The 17,482-nt window shown below is 42.3% G+C and overlaps 1 protein-coding gene across 1 annotated transcript in view; it reads left to right on the forward strand.

Moving 5' to 3' along the window:
* Positions 1–343: 343 nt before the first annotated feature.
* Positions 344–17,482, forward strand: part of SLC35B4 (solute carrier family 35 member B4) — a 39,774-nt gene continuing 22,635 nt past the window's right edge. The window contains exons 1-2 of the mRNA XM_079786327.1: positions 344–603; positions 8,710–8,823. Of these exons, the coding sequence (XP_079642453.1) occupies positions 527–603; positions 8,710–8,823 (191 nt within the window). The 5' untranslated portion in view covers positions 344–526. The remainder of the gene's footprint in view (positions 604–8,709; positions 8,824–17,482) is intronic.

Here is a 17,482-nt window from a genome sequence, read left to right on the forward strand (position 1 = left end):
CAGAGGAATTTTTGCTTTCACTCCATTCAGAATTGTTTCAGATGCTAGAACGCCGCCAGCGATCAATCGCAGGTCTGCAGCTCTAGTGCCGCCCGCTGTGTTTGTGGAGACAGCGACGCTCGCATCCCTCTCTGAGCCCTAGGCATACTCGCCGGAAACCACCTCGGGCAGGATTGGAACTTCACTTCCCAAAAAACCCTGCGGCTTCCTATCGCGAGAGGCATGACGATAACCTCGCTTCTCCCTCTTCTCTAGTGGAGGGTCACGGCAGAGGCGGGACGCGTCCCAGCATGACGTAAGGGCGCGCGGCATCCTGGGATATGTAGTCTGGCTAGGACCAGAGCGCCCCCTCGAATGAATGGGGCCGGGGCTGACAGTGAACTACAGCTCCTCTGGCCCGGAGCGTTGGTGGCGGCGCCGGGGAAGAGCAGCGCTCCGGGAAGGGACGATGTTCTGTGCCACCGCCGAGGTAGTGGTCTAGGCGGGCGCTTCCTCCGCGCGCTCGCTCCCCTTCCCCGCGCTGACCATGCGCCCGCTCTTCGCGGTGGGCCTGGTGTTCGCAGGCTGCTGCAGTAACGTGATCTTCCTGGAGCTGCTGGTCAGGTGAGTGACCCCGCGGTTCCCGGGGCTGCACCGAGAAAGCCGGAGGGGCGTCCCCATGCGTCACCCCCACGCCCCGCGGGGTCGGCTCTGCGCCGCCTGGGACCCTGAGAGTCCACTCCTCCATCCTGCGCTCCGTCCGCGGCCCCACCAAATAGTTTCACAGCATCCCTCGCAGGAAACACTCGGGGTGTTGCTGGCATCACCCCTTTTTCACACACTGGGGGGATTGAATCCGGGAGAATTTCTCACGTGACTGGGCTCAAGTTGGCAGAATCTTGTGGCAGAACCCAAGGTTCCTCTAGCGCTTTTCTCCAACCGGGTAATAATGCCACGTTTGACTGGAGCGCTGGACCAAAGCTTTTCGACTTATAATGCAGTCTGATTTTGTACACGCTGCAAAGAAAGTGTCATGTGTGTTAAAGGGCCTGCAGAGCGTTTGTTTTGTTACCCTTATAGATTAGATGGCCCTGAGTACTTTGCCCAAACATTACCTCCCAGTGATGTAGGTGAGTCAGTTATTATTTATGTATATGGTCCGTCTAATTCACCCAAGAGAGCATTTCCAGCTTTAAGATATTAGTCTTTAAATTGGGAGGCATGTGTTTTGGGACGTAACTTTGTAAATTAAGATTGGGGGGTGGATAAAAACAGCTGTGGTGCATTTATACAATGGAATACTACTTGGCTATAAAAAAGAAGAAAATCTTACCTTTTGCAACAGCATGGATGGACCTGGAGAGTATTATGCTAAGTCAAATGAGCCAGTCAGAGAAAGACAAATACCACATGATCTCAGGTATATGTGGAATGTAATCAACACAATCATTTGACAAACAAAATAGAAACAGAAGCATAGTTACATAACAGATTGGCAGCTGTCAGAGGGGAGGAGAGTTGGGGGGCTGGGTGAAAAAAGGCGAAGGGATTAAGAAAAAATAGAAATATATATGACACATAGGCAGGGACAACAGTATGGTGATAGCCAGGTGGAAAGGAGGGGTTTGGGAGGTGGAAGTGGGCAGAGACGAGGTAAGTGGGAACAGAAATATACTTGACTTTGGGTGGTGAGCGCAGGGTGCAGATGATGTTTTTATTGAGTTGTACACTTAAAACCTGTATGGTTTTTATTAACCAGAGTCACCCCAATAAACTCTTAATAAAATAAAAAAAAGAATGGGGGTGACAAATGGAAGCTTCCAGTGGTGAACAGGAGGTATTAAACACAGATGTCAAATTTTAATGTTGCACACCTGAAACTTATGCAATGTTAGCTTAAAAAAAAAATAAAAAGAATGGCTTTACCAAAGGGAAACTAGGATGGCATGCAAATAATGTTGAGTAATAATGTGCAACGTTCAATGGGTGCAAACTTACAGAAAAAACAACAGGTGTCCTGAAAAAGGCTCAGGACTGAAAAAATCTCGAAATTATGAACTTCATTCTTGGCTTTGTCATACCCGGGTTGGGTGACCTTTTCAAATCATTTCGCTTCTCTGGACCTCCTTCTCCTGCTGTGAAATGCTATTTATGGCGCTATCTACCATCATGTTTCCGAGTCTACACGTTATCTCCATGGGCCATCAGGACAATCTGTGCCCAATATAGGTCAAGAATTAGAATGTCTGTTTTACTGAAAATGGAACAGTTCCCAAGAAGTCAGATGGTCTTTTACTCCTTGTAAGTGGCAGAGACAAAACTGGAATCCAGGATATCTAAACTCTTAGTCCAATAACTCTTTTCAACCTCCCTGTTAATTTTGAACTTGAGCAGGCTATAGGTTTTGGTCACCCAGTTTCTCATGTGGTGCCCACTAGAAACGTCTTTTATTTTCCTGATACCATGGATTAAGTCATTCTGAAGCAACCAGTTTATTTAAGGTAAACTCTGTGTGGGGTTCATTTTTGCAGTTACTGAGCTTGAAATTTTGTTATGCAGACAGTGTTGATAAAGACCTGTCATTTGTCATTCTTTTCTTTTTAAAGGATAAAGTACTTTTTTTTAAAAAAAGGAATAGTTTATTGATTTTTAGAGAGAGAGGAGGAGAGAGGAACATCGATATGAAAATGCAACATCGATCAGCTGCCTACTGCACGCTCCCCATTGGGGATCCAGCCCGAAACCTGGGCATGTGCCTTGACCTAGAATCCGACTGGCAGCGTTGTGGTGCACAGGAGGAGGCCCAGCGAACTGAGCCACACTGGCCAGGGCCATTTGTCCTTCTTGAGAGCAGGTGGCGAGGGATATAGCAATGTATCCTGCTGTAAGCTGGTACATTTCAAAGGAAGGTTACTTTGGAAATCAATTTTTTTTAATGATTTCTGTTCTTTTATTTTTTTAAATTTATCTTTACAGTTGAAAGTATTACATATGTCCCCTTTTTTCCCCCATGGACCCCCGCCCCCATCCTCCTCCCCAGGCCTTCCCTGCACTATTGTCTGTGTCCATGGGTTATGCAGATATGCGTAGGAGTTCTTTGGTTAATCTCTTCCCACCCCTCACCCCCTCTACCACCCTGCCTTCCCTCTGAGATTAGTCAGTCTGTTCATGCTTCTATGCCTCTGGATCTGTTTTGTTCATCCGTTTATTTTGTTCATTGCATTCCACATGTAAGATCATGTGATGTTTGTCTTTCTCTGACTGGCTTATTTGGCTTAGTATCATACTCTCCAGATCCCTCCATACTATCCCAAAGGGTAAGAAATCTTTCTTTTTTACTGCTGCATAGTATTCCATGGTGTAAATGTACCACAGCTTTTTTTTATCCACTCATCTAACTTGGGCTGTTTCCAGATCTTAGCTATTGTAAATTGTGCTGCTGTGAACATAGGGGTACATACATTCTTTCTGATTGGTGTTCTGGGTTTCTTAGGATATATTCCTAGAAGTGGGATCACTGGGTCAAATGGCAGTTCCATTTTTAATTTTTTGAGGAAACTCCATACTGTTTTCCATAATGACTGTACCAGTCTGCATTCCCACCAGCAGTGTACTAGGGTTCCCTTTTCTCTGCATCCTCGCCAGCACTTGATCTTTGTTGATTTGTTAATGATAGCCATTCTGACAATGATACCTCATTGTCATTTTAATTTGCATCTCTCTGATGATTAGTGACTGAGCATTGTTTCATATGTCTTTTAGCCAGCTGTATGTCCTCTTTGGAGAAGTGTCTATTTAGGTCTTTGCCCATTTTTTAATGGGATTGTTTGTAAGCAATCTTTGAATTTAATGCAGTTCCTTTAAAATTCCAATGGCATATTTCACTGACCCAGAACAAATATTCCAAAATTTATATGGAACTAAAAAAGACCATGCATAGCCGCAGCAATCTTGAGAAAGAAGAACAAAGTGGTGGGGATCACAATACCAGATATCAAGTTGTACTACAAAGCCACTGTGCTCAAAACAGCCTGGTCCTGGCACAAGAACAGGCATATAGATTAATGGAACCGAAGAGAGAACCCAGAAGTCGACCCAAGCCATTATGCTCAATTAATATTTGACAAAGGAGACAAGAGCATACAATGGAGTCAAGACAGCCTCTTTAATAATTGGTGTTGGGAAAATTGGACAAACACATGCAAAAAAATGAAACTAGGCCACCAACTTACACCATACACAAGAATAAACTCAAAATGGATAAAAGACTTAAATGTAAGTCATATAACCATAAAAATTCCACAAGAAACCACAGGCAGACACAAAAATCTAAGACACCTCTTGTAGCAATATGTTTGCTGATAGATCTCCTAAGGCAAGGGAAACATAGAAAATAAACAAATGGGACTACATCAAAATAAAAAGCTTCTGCACAGCAAAAGAAACCATCAACAAATGAAAAGGGAGCCTACTGTAGGGGAGATCATATTTGCCACAGATATATCTGATGAGGGGTTAATTTTCAAAATATATAAGGACTCATACAACTTAACAAATGGAAATTGACTTTAAAATATAAAAATGTGGTAAAATCAGGGCAGCCAAATAAAGGTCAGAGAATAATAGTGTCACATTTGTGTTGAATATGCCATTAAATTAAATCTTCTGAAAGGTTGTGTGATGTCAGTTATGCTAGCAGCTGAAGGCCCTCTTACTAGTTATGAGCACTCGGCTAAATTACTTGATCTCCCCTGTCTGTTTGCTCAACAGTACAAGTGGGGCGGGGAGGTGATGGCGCCACCTGCCTCACGTGGATCTGAAGGAGGCTTCCCCTCCCCTCTGACGACTTTTATTTCAGTGCAGGTCTACCTTGTTTTATGGGTCTGTTCCTGAGAAGTTGTGGGTAAATGTAACTTTACAGAATGTTTTCATGCATTATGGAAGCTTCTACTTAGAACACTTCGAATAATGTGTAAATAAATCGTCGCTCATTTATCCTTTTTTGTAAATCTAGGTTTTTGCATACAGCAATGGGTTTTCATAAGGAGAGGAGTACATTTATGACTTTAATGAATGGGACAGCAGATGAATAGCAGCTTTTTCCTGATTTGCTTGGGCAACTCACGACTTCTCACGTTACAATAAAATAAGAGCTGGTTGGACTGGATGGTCTTTAAAGTTCTTTCTAGTTTTGGCCTTCTCAGAATTTGTGACTCTGTCTTGGGACATCACAGCTCATAAATCTTTATAGAGCAGGAGCTGTGCTTTTTATATGGCTTCCTTGGAACCATTGGGTGCCGTAATAAGTGGCAAGTAGAAAAATGGAAATGCTCAAGTGAATTGCAGGGAGAAGCGAATATTTAAAATCATTTTTCCCAAATTGGAAAACAAATGTAGGTTTTTCTTTCTGATGTTCATGCCTATATTTAGGATCTAAAATAAAATACAGGCCACAATGCAGTGTAAAGAGCAGATGTGAATGACTGAGGGGATATGCTCCAGCTAACTGAGTAGGCAAGGTATTGTGTGTCTTACAGGAGGAAAACAATCTGAAACATTTTCTTTCCTCCATTTTATTCCAATCAAGTGCCTAGTACTGAATCAAATAGAATAGTTTCCTAAATCTAGAATATGAGATAACAAAAGGCATAAAATATATGCCCAATTCATGCTCTTCAAAGTTGCCTTTTTAAAAAAATAAAAATTTTGCCCAGGCCAGCGTGGCTCGGTTGGTTGGAGCATTATTCCATGCACCGAAGGGTCGTGGGTCCGATTTCTGGTCAGACACATACCCAGGTTGTGGGTTCGATCCCCAGTCAGGGTGCATACGAGAGGCAACCAATCGATGTTTCTCTCTCACATGTATGTCTCTCTCTAAAATCAATAAAAGCATATCCTCGGGTGAGGATTTAAAAAAAAATTTATATAAAAAAATAAAATGAAATGAAATAAATTTGGATCCTTGCCAAAGAGACTTCAAAGTCAAAGAAACTGTTTTCAGTTATGATTATAATTCTTGATAAATGAATTTCAACAAAACAAGTGATTTAGGGAAAAGGCTCTAAGTTTTTACTCTGAAGTTTTGAAATGAATTATTTAAGTTAAAATAAATAATTCTATTGGTATCTACACAACAGTATGTTCCTAAAAAGCTCTGTAAGTTCATTTTTTAAATATGGAATCATGTGAGTGCATTAGGGAAATTTAACAATCCTATGGAAATAGAGAACGGAGGTTAGAGTTGTCAAGGGGCTGATAGGAAGTGACTCCTACTGGGTATGGGATTTGTTGTTGGAGGTGTCCTAAGTCCAGATCATGGTTGCTTAAAGTGAGGCATCCCCACATTCATTCAGGAGCCTGAGTGAAGGCCAGACACTGCCCGGAGAGTAGGGGCACCTTCCTCTAGCCATCCCTCTGTGGCACTGAGTCCTTACTCTCTCATACTCCTGCATCCTGTCATCTCGGGGGCAGGGGTCAGGTCTCATTCACAAGGGAGCTTCCTGGCAGCTAGCCCCTAACTTTACGCACAGTAGGTACTTCCTAATTGTTCTTTAGTTGAGTTGACCTAAGCTTTTGGTAAAGAGAAATGGGAGGGAAAGCAAGGAAGCTTCTTGAGCCCTCGGGCTAAATCTTGGGTTTGGCACGTTATGTATATTTTTTTCATCACATCCTCAGGACTAGGTTAAAAGCATGTCCCTTTTGATTTATAGGTGAGAAAAACGGTCAATACAAATATATTTTAAAAGGTTACTATATTCAATTGGAGACCTACTGATATGCAAGATGCGACATTTTGGTCATCCTAGAGTCCTCGTCTGCCTTTTTCCCTGCTTGGCAGACACTATGGGAAGTGTGTTTAAGGGACTGGCTTATTTGCTCTGCAATAAAACCAATGGGATAGGCACTCATAGTGTTCCCATTTGAAAGATAAGAAAACTAGATGTAATCAACTTCCATGTCACAGGGTAATGACAGCTGCATCTTGCATGTTAATTTTTAGCCACTGGAGTACAGTAATTCTCAATCCTGTGTCAGCACGTGAAGATTACCTCTGCATCTTACACGCACCCTCCCCCCTCCCGGCCTTTCCCCCAGACCTACCTTAGGGTTCTCTGCTCTGGCCGCACATGAGAATCAAGTGGGAAGCTTTCAACAGTACAGGACCCTACCCCAGACCAATCCAATCCGAACTGGGAGGGGAGGCTCCCAGGGCACATGGTTGTAACGAGCAGCCTAGGTGTGTAGACGGTGCCAAGAACTATCTAGAGCTCAGGTTCCTTCTCTAATTTATAGTGAGGCTAATGGCTTTAATTAGCTCCTTCAATGACGTAAATGTCTTACATGATTATTTATGGGTTCCTGCAACCTTGAGCCCTGTCCTTGGAACATAAGAGGTGCTAAAAGAAATCACTGAATTGAATATAAAGCAGTCGTTTTCATAGGCAGTGGAGCCTAAAGAGGAGCAACAGTTCTGCCTCAGGTGCAAGCATGGCTCCGTACAAGAAAGGCTTGTGCTGGGAGCTGTTTTATTTTTATGCCTGATGCGTGTATTTTGGAATTTGTATACTTGTCACTGCTATTTAATATTAAAACCACTAACAGAGGATGGAGTTTGATAAATAGCATTGTATTAATATTTAGTAATATAATTACACCCCTCTACTCACTAGCTGTGGGTAAATGTCTTGAGTGAAGGTGAAGGTGAAGGTGCAGGATTCGAAGGCTGAATTTTGTAATGTGGGAATATGGGTAGTACGGGCAGCCGGGAAGCTTCCAGAAAACAAAGGCAGCTAGCTGCTCACTTTGACCTTCCTCCAGTGATTGAGCAGAGCCTCATGGAAGACAAGCTCAAGAAAACCACAAACCGTTTCGGTAACTCCTTTTCAGAGTGCCTCAGGAGGGATGCCAGAAGGAATTCTTCTCTTGTACATTTTCCCCTAAGTCACCATGAAAGATTCCCCATCCCTTACATAGATCACTGAAGAGCTTCGATGGAATTTCATGAACATTCATTGAGTGCCTAATATATTTGTGTTAAAGGTAGTGGAGAATAGTAGACTATAGCAGTGTCCTCATTCTTTTCATTATTGCTTCTTACCCCTCTCCCCACCCCCATCTAAAACCCCTTTTTAGACATCGTTTTCCTAGTCATCCCCCCACAGACACACTATATATGGGTTTATGTGCTGTACATATATCTGTGCTTTATACTTACAAAATAGTAAGCTTTCCCCCCACCCCAAAAACCAATTTTTGCCCCTGTGGGGTAGCTAAGGCAATGTCTCCGGGTATGAGTCTTTGGTTGACAGTAGTCTTGGAGATTTCTGGTCAGGGGATATATAAACATTTCTAGGAGACCTGAGCATACGCTGTGTAGGCTGACTAGGTTCCTGAATAAAGTCCTCTTGGTTAAGTGAAGATCTCAAAAAGAACATCTGACTGACCAATTCCTACAGTTTACCAAGAAGGTTGTGTCATAATTTCAGGAAGAGTATATCAGAGTGGTCCTTCCTGATGGCCTGCTATACCTACAGAAGAGTGAAATAAGGCTTCACATTCTTCTCTGTGAGGTATTTGCTAAATGTATGTGATCCATGGGACATGAAAACTGAGAGGACAGTGGGTGATGGAAATCTATCTCCCTGTTACTCTGAACTGTCAATATAACAAGTCATAGTGGCCTTTATCTCAGTTTTTTGTGCCTTTTTCTTTTTGTCCCCCACTATGCAGGAAGCATCCAGGATGCGGGAACATTGTGACATTTGCACAATTTTTATTTATTGCTGTGGAAGGCTTGCTCTTTGAAGTCAATTTTGGGAGGAAGCAGCCAGCTATCCCAATAAGGTATGTACATGGAAATCTCTTTTAGACTTTTTTTGTCTTTTAAAATAACATCTCCTAAGAATCCAGAAACACCAGTCAGAAAGAATATATCCACCCCTTTATTCATAGCAGTGCAATTTACAGTAGCTAAGGTTTGGAAACAGCCCAAGTGCCCATCAGTGAATGAGTGGATAAAAAAGCTGTGGTACCTTTACACAATGGAATGCTACACAGCTGTAAAAAAAAAGAAAGAACTCACCATTTGCAACAGCGGACATGAACCTGGAGAGTATTATGCTAATCTAAATAAGCCAGTCAGAGAAAGATAAGTATCACATTATCTCACTTATTTGTGGAATCTGATGAACAAAATAAACTGATGAATAAAATAGATTCAGAGGCATAAAAGCATGCAACAGGCTGACAAACTTCAGTGGGAAGGGGAGGGTTAGGGGGTGGGAGGGGAGGATTAACTGGGGAACTTATATGCATAACCCAAGAACACAGGCAATAGGGGTGGTGAAAACCTGGGAGAGATGGGTACTGGTTGGAGGGGGTCAATGGGGAAAACAAAAAACACACAAATAGGACATCTGTAATACTTTCAATGATAAAGATAAATTTTTTAAAAATTAAGAGCTTTTCTGGTACTTATGTAAAAGGAATATGAGACATCCATTTATAAGATTTGTATCAAAGATATAGTAGAGTTTATATTCATTTTCTAAATTTAATATGTTGTGAAACTCCAGGAGCTATCCTAATATATAAAAAGCCAGGGACCGTCACGACCGAAACAACCGGATGGACGACCACACAGCAGGCTGTGTGGGGTGACAAGGCTGGCAGGGGGGTTAGTGAGGGATGACCAAACGACTGAACAGAAGGCTGCATGGGGCGACCAGGCTGGCAGGGGGGCAGTTGGGGGCAACCAGGCTGATGGGGGGCGGCTATTGGGGGCGACCAGGCTGGCGGGGCGGGGGGGGGGGGCAGTTGGGGGTGATCAGGCCAGCAGGCAGAGGCGGTTAGGTGTGATCAGGCTGGCAGGGGGGGCAGTTGGGGTGATCAGACAGGCTGGCAGGTAAGCAGTTAGGAACCAGCGGTCCCAGATTGTGAGAGGGATGTCCGACTGCCGGCAGGATTGAGCCTAAACCGGCAGTCGGACATCCCCCGCGGGGTCCAGGATTGGAGAGGGTGCAGACTGGGCTGAGGGGATTTCCCCCCCCCCCCCCGTACACGAATTTCGTGCACCAGGCCTCTAGTATTTAGAATAAAATTCCTGTCGCAATGCTTTAAATAACTGTGATGGAGACAACAGACTGTGTGTGTGTGTGTGTGTGTGTGTGTGTGTGTGTGTGTGTGTATGTGTGTGTGTGTGTGCGCGTCTGAGTGGTAGGTGATCAGTTAAAGGCCTAGAGTGATCTCACCAATTTTTTAAATAGTTATGTATGCTATCCTCATGTTATCACATATGGTAAGAGTGGTATCATTGTTCCTTTTAAGAAATGAATGGCTTTTGAAAATAGAGGTGGTAGTTGCACAATATTGAGAATGTACTAAATGCCCCTGAATTGTTCACTTTAAAATGGTTGATTTTATGTTATGTGAATTTCACCTCAATTAAAAGAAAGTGATTGGCAAGCTGAGGCAAAACTGTTGATTCCAGACCTCTGTCCATTAGTCCATATTTGCATAATTGTACTCACGGGGCCAAATAGCAGTTCTTATAATAAACAATGTATCGAAAAGAGTATTCTTGCTGTCAGAGACTTGAAATAAATATGTAATCCATCCAGTATTTAATAGGATAGTGTCACTTAATCCCTCTGAGGGGGCCCTTCCGGTATGAATATATGCGGGGACTGGTTAAGGCTGGTAGTAACCAGTTGTTGTTGGTATTATTTTGCAGTATTCCTGAGTAATCTTACTATAGAAAACCTAGCTGAATTTTGTTATTAATATCATATTTTAAAATTCCCAATGTGATGCTAAATATTCTGAATACATTTTTGTTTGTTTCTATTGGCTTTCATATCTGCATAAAATTCTTTGCTCTCAAGTCCAGCATGTACATCATGGGGAGCTCCAGCATTTTTTATTTCTTTGACCCTTTCTCTCTTTCCATTCTGGCTGCCAGTGTAGTTCAGGAACGTATTCACTTTCCTCATAACTTTTATAACAGTTCTAGAGGCCCAGTGCACAACATTCGTGCACTGGGGGGAGGGGCGGTCCCTTAGCCCAGCCTGCGCCCTTTTGCAGTCTGGGAGCCCTTGGAGGATGGCAGTTGGACATCCTTATTGCTGCCACAGAGGTGGGAGAGGCTCCCTCCACCACCACTGTGCTCGCCAGCTGTGAGCCCGGCTTCTGGCTGAGCGGCGCTCCCCTGTGGGAGCGCACTGACCACCAGGGGGCAGCTCCTGTGGTGAGCGTCTGCCCCCTGGTGGTCATTGCGCGTCATAGCGACTCGTTCTACCGTTCGGTCGATTTGCATATTACCCTCTTATTATATAGGATCCTTCCTGCACGGACCTTCGGCCTGTTACCTCCTCATCCTCCATATCAACTTCTTACCTTTGTAGTGTAGCACCCTCTCTCACAAGTGCTCAGGGGTCACCATTAGGGTCAGAGTGAAGCCCAAATTCCCTAACCTGCCCTTGGAGGCTCACCATAACCCTTCCCTAACAACCATACTCCAAGTGTCCCATTTGTGCTGGCTTTTTATTTCCTATCTATGAAGCTGTAATGAAAATCTTGCTCCTGTCATTCATTCCTATGAGCAATTTCTGGGCAGTGCAATGTTGGCAACAATGTGGAATATAGTTGGAATTAATTTCCTGAAAGACCTTGATGAACTGACTTTATCTTTAAATGGCATCTTTTCAAGACAGGGACTCAGAAAATTTGGCAAGTCACCAATGGTATATGATTTAAAGCTGGGACACAGCTATTGCCAGTAATTTTTTCATATGTGTGATACTGTTTTGCATTGATAGGGAAGATAGCTTAGACTTGGTGCTGTCGCATTCTTCAGATGTGCAAAGATGAAGGATGAGATCCCCGTCCTTCAAAGATCATCATTTCATGGCAAACATGGAGCTCCTTATTTACCTTTCTGCATTCTTTAGCCATTTATTTTAAACTAGAGGCCTGGTGCATGGATTCGTGCATGGGGGGGTGGGTGGGAGATACCTCAGCCTGGCTTTCACCCTCTTGCAATCCAGGACACCTCAGGGGATATCTGACTGCCGGTTTAGCCCAATCCCTACAGGAGGCCTGTGGGGATCGGGCCTAAACCGGCAGTCGGACATCCCCTGAGGGATGTAGCAGTGTGCCAAGCAGCAGGCAGCCAGGGAGGAGCCCGAGCCAGGGCCTGGCACCATGCGCGCCCATCCCAGCCCTCTGTGCCTGCTGCTGCTGCTCAGTAGTGCTGCCGCGGAGTCAGGAGAGGCTCCTGCCACTGTAGCTGTGCTTGCCAGCAGTGAGCCTGGCTTCTGGCTGAGCAGCCCTACCCCTGTGGGAACACACTGACCACCAGGGGGAAGCTCCTACGTTGAGCATCTGCCCCCTGGTGGTCAGTGCGCGTCATAGCGACTGGTCGACCGGTCCTTCGGTCATAACGGTTGCTTAGGCTTTTATATATATACTAGGGGCCCAGTGTGCGAAATCGCACAAGACTCAGGACCCAGAGTCCTGCGGGACCCAGAAAGAGTCCCGCGGCTGCCGCCACCGCCACCATGGGGGCAGGACCCAGAAAGAGTCCCGCTGCCACCGCCGCCGCCGCCACCACAGGAGGCGGGATCCAGAAACCCACCCACACCGCTGGTCAAGTCCTCCAGAGTCAAGTCCCCCCCTACCCGTGTGTGCCTCGCCTCGCACACAGTCCCGCCAACCCTGTGCACGCAGCCTCCTGCTGATCGGTCATTACGGCATGATGGCGTGACGACCACAGGCTTTTTATATATTAGGGTGTGTGTGTGTGTGTGTGTGTGTGTGTGTGTGTGTGTGTAATTTTTTCTCCTATTGAATGTATTAGGTTGAATAAAATGAAATTACTGATATTCAACCTTTTTAGACCTACAAAAGTATGGTAGTTTCATGTGGTTGAATGTGATATGTATGAAAGGCATCTTAATTTTATTTGGTTCAACCTGGTATGTATGAAAGGCATTGTAAAAGTATTTTGTAATTCAAAATGGGGGCATACAAATATAAAATTATTTAATTCATTTGTCCATTTGTATTTATTCCTTTATCTTTCTAAGGTACTAGGGTTACTGCATTTTCTTTTTAGTTTTTGTGTTGTAGTTTTTTATTTAAAGACCCTGGGGCCCTGGTTTTTAAATACAAATTTGTACAAGTTAAATGATGTCCTCATTAATTGGGAGGCCAATCCAAATGTGGGATAATTATTAACAGTTGCTAGGCTGAAAGTAACCTTTGACTTAGCAAATATTTTCTTTAGAAATAGTGAAAATTAATAGTATAAACAAGTGTATAGAAGAAGTATTTGAGAGAATTGACCATTTTTAAGTTCTTTAGAGGTATATGAAAATTATACAAAGAACTGATACAATAATAAAAATTCACTTGTTTTATTTTTAAAATTAAATATATTGAGGTAGCAATAAATTTATATGTTATTAATTAATAGCATTATATAAATTTCAGGTATACAACTTACAACATCTGTATACTCTATTGTGTGTTCACCACCCAAGTCTAATCTTCTGTCACCCCATATTTTACCCTACTTATTCTCCCCTCTGGTAACCACCATTCTGTTGTCTTTTTCTAAGAGTTTGGGGTTTGTTTTTTCTTATATCCCACATACGTGTGAAATCATACCGTTCTTGTCCTTCTTTGTCTTAATTTCACTTAGCATAAATATCTGAAGATCCATCCACGTTCTCACAAATGGCAGTATTTCATCTTTTCTTATGACTGAGTAGTATTCCATTGTGTATATGTACCCCATCTTCTCTATCCAATCATCCATCAAAGGACACTTAGGTTGTTTCCATATCTTGGCTCTTGAGCAGTGAACATAGGGATACACATATCTTTATAAATAAGTGTTTTCCAGCTTTTTAGGTGGATACTCAGAAGAGGGATTGCTGAGTCATGTGGTAGCTCTGTTCTTAATATTGTGAGGAACCAATCCACAGTGTTTCCCATAGTGGTTGCAGCAGTTTACATTCCCACCAGTAGTGCCAGAGGGTCCCTTTTCTCCACATTCTCACCAGCTCTTATTTGATTTACTGATGATAGCTATTCTGATAGATGTGAGATGATATTTCCTTGTGGTTTTAATTGTCATTTCCCTGATGATTAGTCATGCTGAGTATCTTTTCATCTCTCTATTGTTCATCTGCATGTCCTCTTTAGAGAAATGTCTGTTCAGCCTCAGCTTATTTCTTAATTGGATTGTTTGGTGTGTTTGTTGTTGTTGTTGAGTTGTATGAGTTCTTTACATATTTTTGGTATCACCCCTAATCAGAGGTATCATTTGAAAATATTTTCCCCCACTCGATTGGTTGCCTTTTTGTTTTGTTGATGGTTTATTTTGCTCTGCGGAAGTTTTTTAGTTTGATGTAGACCCATTCGTTTATTTTTGCTTCTATTTCCCATGCCCTTGGGGTCAAGTTCACAAAAACACCTCTCAGACCAAAGTCCACAAGTTTAGTGCCTATGTTTTCTTCTATGTATTTTATTAGTTCAGGTCTTATATTCAAGTCCTTCGTCCATTTTGAGCTAATTTTTGTTTATGGTGTCAGATAGCAGTCTAGTTTCATTCTTTTGAATGTGGCTTTCCAGTTTTCCCAGCACCATTTATTGAAGAGACTTTCCTTTCTCTGCTGTGTGCTTTTGTCTCCTATGTCGAATATTAGTCGCCCATGTATGTGTGAGCTTATTTATGGGCTCTAAATTCTGTTCCTTTGGTCTGCGTGTCTTCTTTTCTGATAGTTTTAGCTTTGTAGTATAATTTTGAGACAGGCAGTGTGATACATCAGGCTTTGTCCTTTTTCTTCTAGATTGCTTTGGCTATTTAGGGTCTTTTGTGGTTCCATACAGATCTGAGGATTTTTTGTTCTATTTCTGTGAAAAATACCATTGGGCTTTTGATGGGGATTGTGTTAAATCGGTATGTTACTTTCGGTAATGGTCATTTTAACAGTGTTAATTCTTCCAATCCATGAACATGGAATGTCTTTCCATTTCTTTGTGTCTTCTTCAGTTTCTTTCAACAACGTCTTACAGTTCTCAGTGTACAGGTCTTTCAACTCCTTTGTTAAGTTTCTTCCTAGGTATTTTATCCTTGTTGCAATTGTAAATGGGATTGTTTTGTTTCTTTTTCTGGTATTTTGTTGTTAGCATATAGGAATACAGTGGATTTTTGTGTATTGATTTTATATCTTGCTACTTTATTGTATTTGGCATTATGTTGAAGTACTTTACTTCTATATCCATTTTATTGAATATATTAATCATAAGTGGATGTTATATCTGTCAAATGCTTTTTCTGAATCTATTGATATGATCTTATGATTTTTATCTTTTATTTTGTTAATGTGATTTACCACATTGATTGATTTGCAAACGTTGAACCATCCTTGCATCCAGGGAATGAACCCTACTTAATCTTTTTTTAAAAAAAATATGTTTTTACTATAGGTCCAATGCACGGATTTGTGCACCGGTGGGATCCCTCGGCCTGGCCTGCAGACATCCCCTGAAAGGGTCCCGCGTTGCAAGAGGGCACAGGCCAGGCTGAGGGACTCCACTAGTGCACGAATGGGGTTGGGGAGGGACCGCGGGAGGGCTCCAGGGCATGTGTGGCCTGTCTCTCCCAGTCCCGATCTGCCAGACCCCAGCAGCAAGCTAACCTACCGGTTGGAGCGTCTGCCCTCTGGTGGTCAGTGCGCGTCATAGTGACTGGTCAAACGGTCAAATGAATGGTCGGACACTTAGCATATTAGGCTTTTATTATATAGATTTCAGAGAGAGGAAGGGAGAGGAAGTGGAGGATAGAAACATCAATGAAAAATATCAATCTGTTGCCTCCTGCACGCCCCTTACTGGGGATCTGCCGGGGCTGACCAGCAGACCCTGAGCGATGGATGAATGATTACTCTAACACAAAGTTTGCTGTGAAAGAGAGGACTAAGGGACTGCCTGGCTAAAGGAACCAGACAGCCTCAATCATCTACCTCGTTAAGCTTTTATTGTAGCAGCTGTTTGAGATAAAGTTCATCTTTTAGATACAATCAGTAGGGTAAGTAATCTTGGGAGGACACATGTATTTGCAGCGTCCTTTAAGCAAGGACACTCAAAGATTAAGCATAAGGTTTCCAGTAAACATCCGGGCGCGGCCTTCGGCACTCCCCTAAGTCAGAATTCCAATAAACAGAGTAGGCTGCCTTCAGCACACTTCGCTTTTTCTCTGAATGTCCTCCTTACAAACTGTCCAACCAAGTCTCCTGTGCTCCCCAACAGGGATCGAGCCCACAAACCAGGTATGGGCCCTGACCTGGAATTGATCTAAGACCTTCTGGTGCGTGGGTCATTGCTCAACCACTGAGCCACATTTGCTGGGCAACCCCACTTAATCTTGATGTATTATCCTTTTAATGTATTGTTATATTTGATTTGCTAGTATTTTGTTTAGAAATTTTGTATCTTATGTTCATCTGAGATATTGGCCTGTAATTCCTTTTTGTGTGTTGTTATCAGGGTAATGTTGGTCTCATAAAATGAATTAGGAAGTAGTTCCTCCTCTTCAATTTTTTGGAAGAGGTTGAGAAGGATTAGTATTAAATCTTCTTTGAGTGTTACTGTTTCATTTTCCTTACTAGTCATCACTCTTTTAGGTTTTCCAATTCATGGTTCACTCTATGTTGGTTGTATATTTCTAAGAACTTTACCATTTTTTCTAGGTTTATAGAATGTGATGGTGTATAGCCTTTCATAGTGTTTTTGTATAATGATTTATATTTCTGTGATGTCCACTGTAACTTCTCTTTCATTTCTGATTTTGAGTCTGTTTTCATTTTTTAATTAGTGCGTCTAACCAGAGGTTTGTCAGTTTTGTTTATTTTTTCAACATACCAGCTGTTTGTTTCATTAATTTTTTTCTATCTTTTTTTGTTCTCTGTTTCATTTATTTCTGCTCTGGTTATTATTATTTTTGTTCCTCTACTGACTCTGGGCTTTATTTGTTCTTCTTTTTCTAGGTGTTTTTCCTACTTGCTAAGATAAATTTAATTTTTTAAATTTCTTTTATTTTGAGATAGGCCTGTAATGTTCTAAACTTCTCTGAATATTGCTTTTGCTGCATCCCCAAAATTTTGGTATGTTGAATTTTCATTTTAATTTGTCTCTGTGCATCTTTTGATCTCTTCTTTTTTCTTTCTTTGACCCAGTAGTTGTTCAATAGCATGTTGGTTTTTTTAAATTTAGTTTTTAAAAATTATTTATATCCCCCTCTCACCACTACCCCGAGCCCCATTTAACAACCGTCAGCTTGTTCTCTATATTTATAGGTCTGTCTGTATTGTTTTGTTCATTCATTTGGTGTGGTTTGTTTTTAGATTTCACATACAAGTGAAATCATACAGTATTTGTCTTTCTCTTACTTATTTCACTTAGCATAGTACATTCTAGGTCCCTCTATGTTGTGCAA

Source organism: Cnephaeus nilssonii (genome assembly GCF_951640355.1).
Source record: "Cnephaeus nilssonii genome assembly, chromosome: 12".
Lineage (NCBI taxonomy): Eukaryota > Metazoa > Chordata > Mammalia > Chiroptera > Vespertilionidae > Cnephaeus > Cnephaeus nilssonii.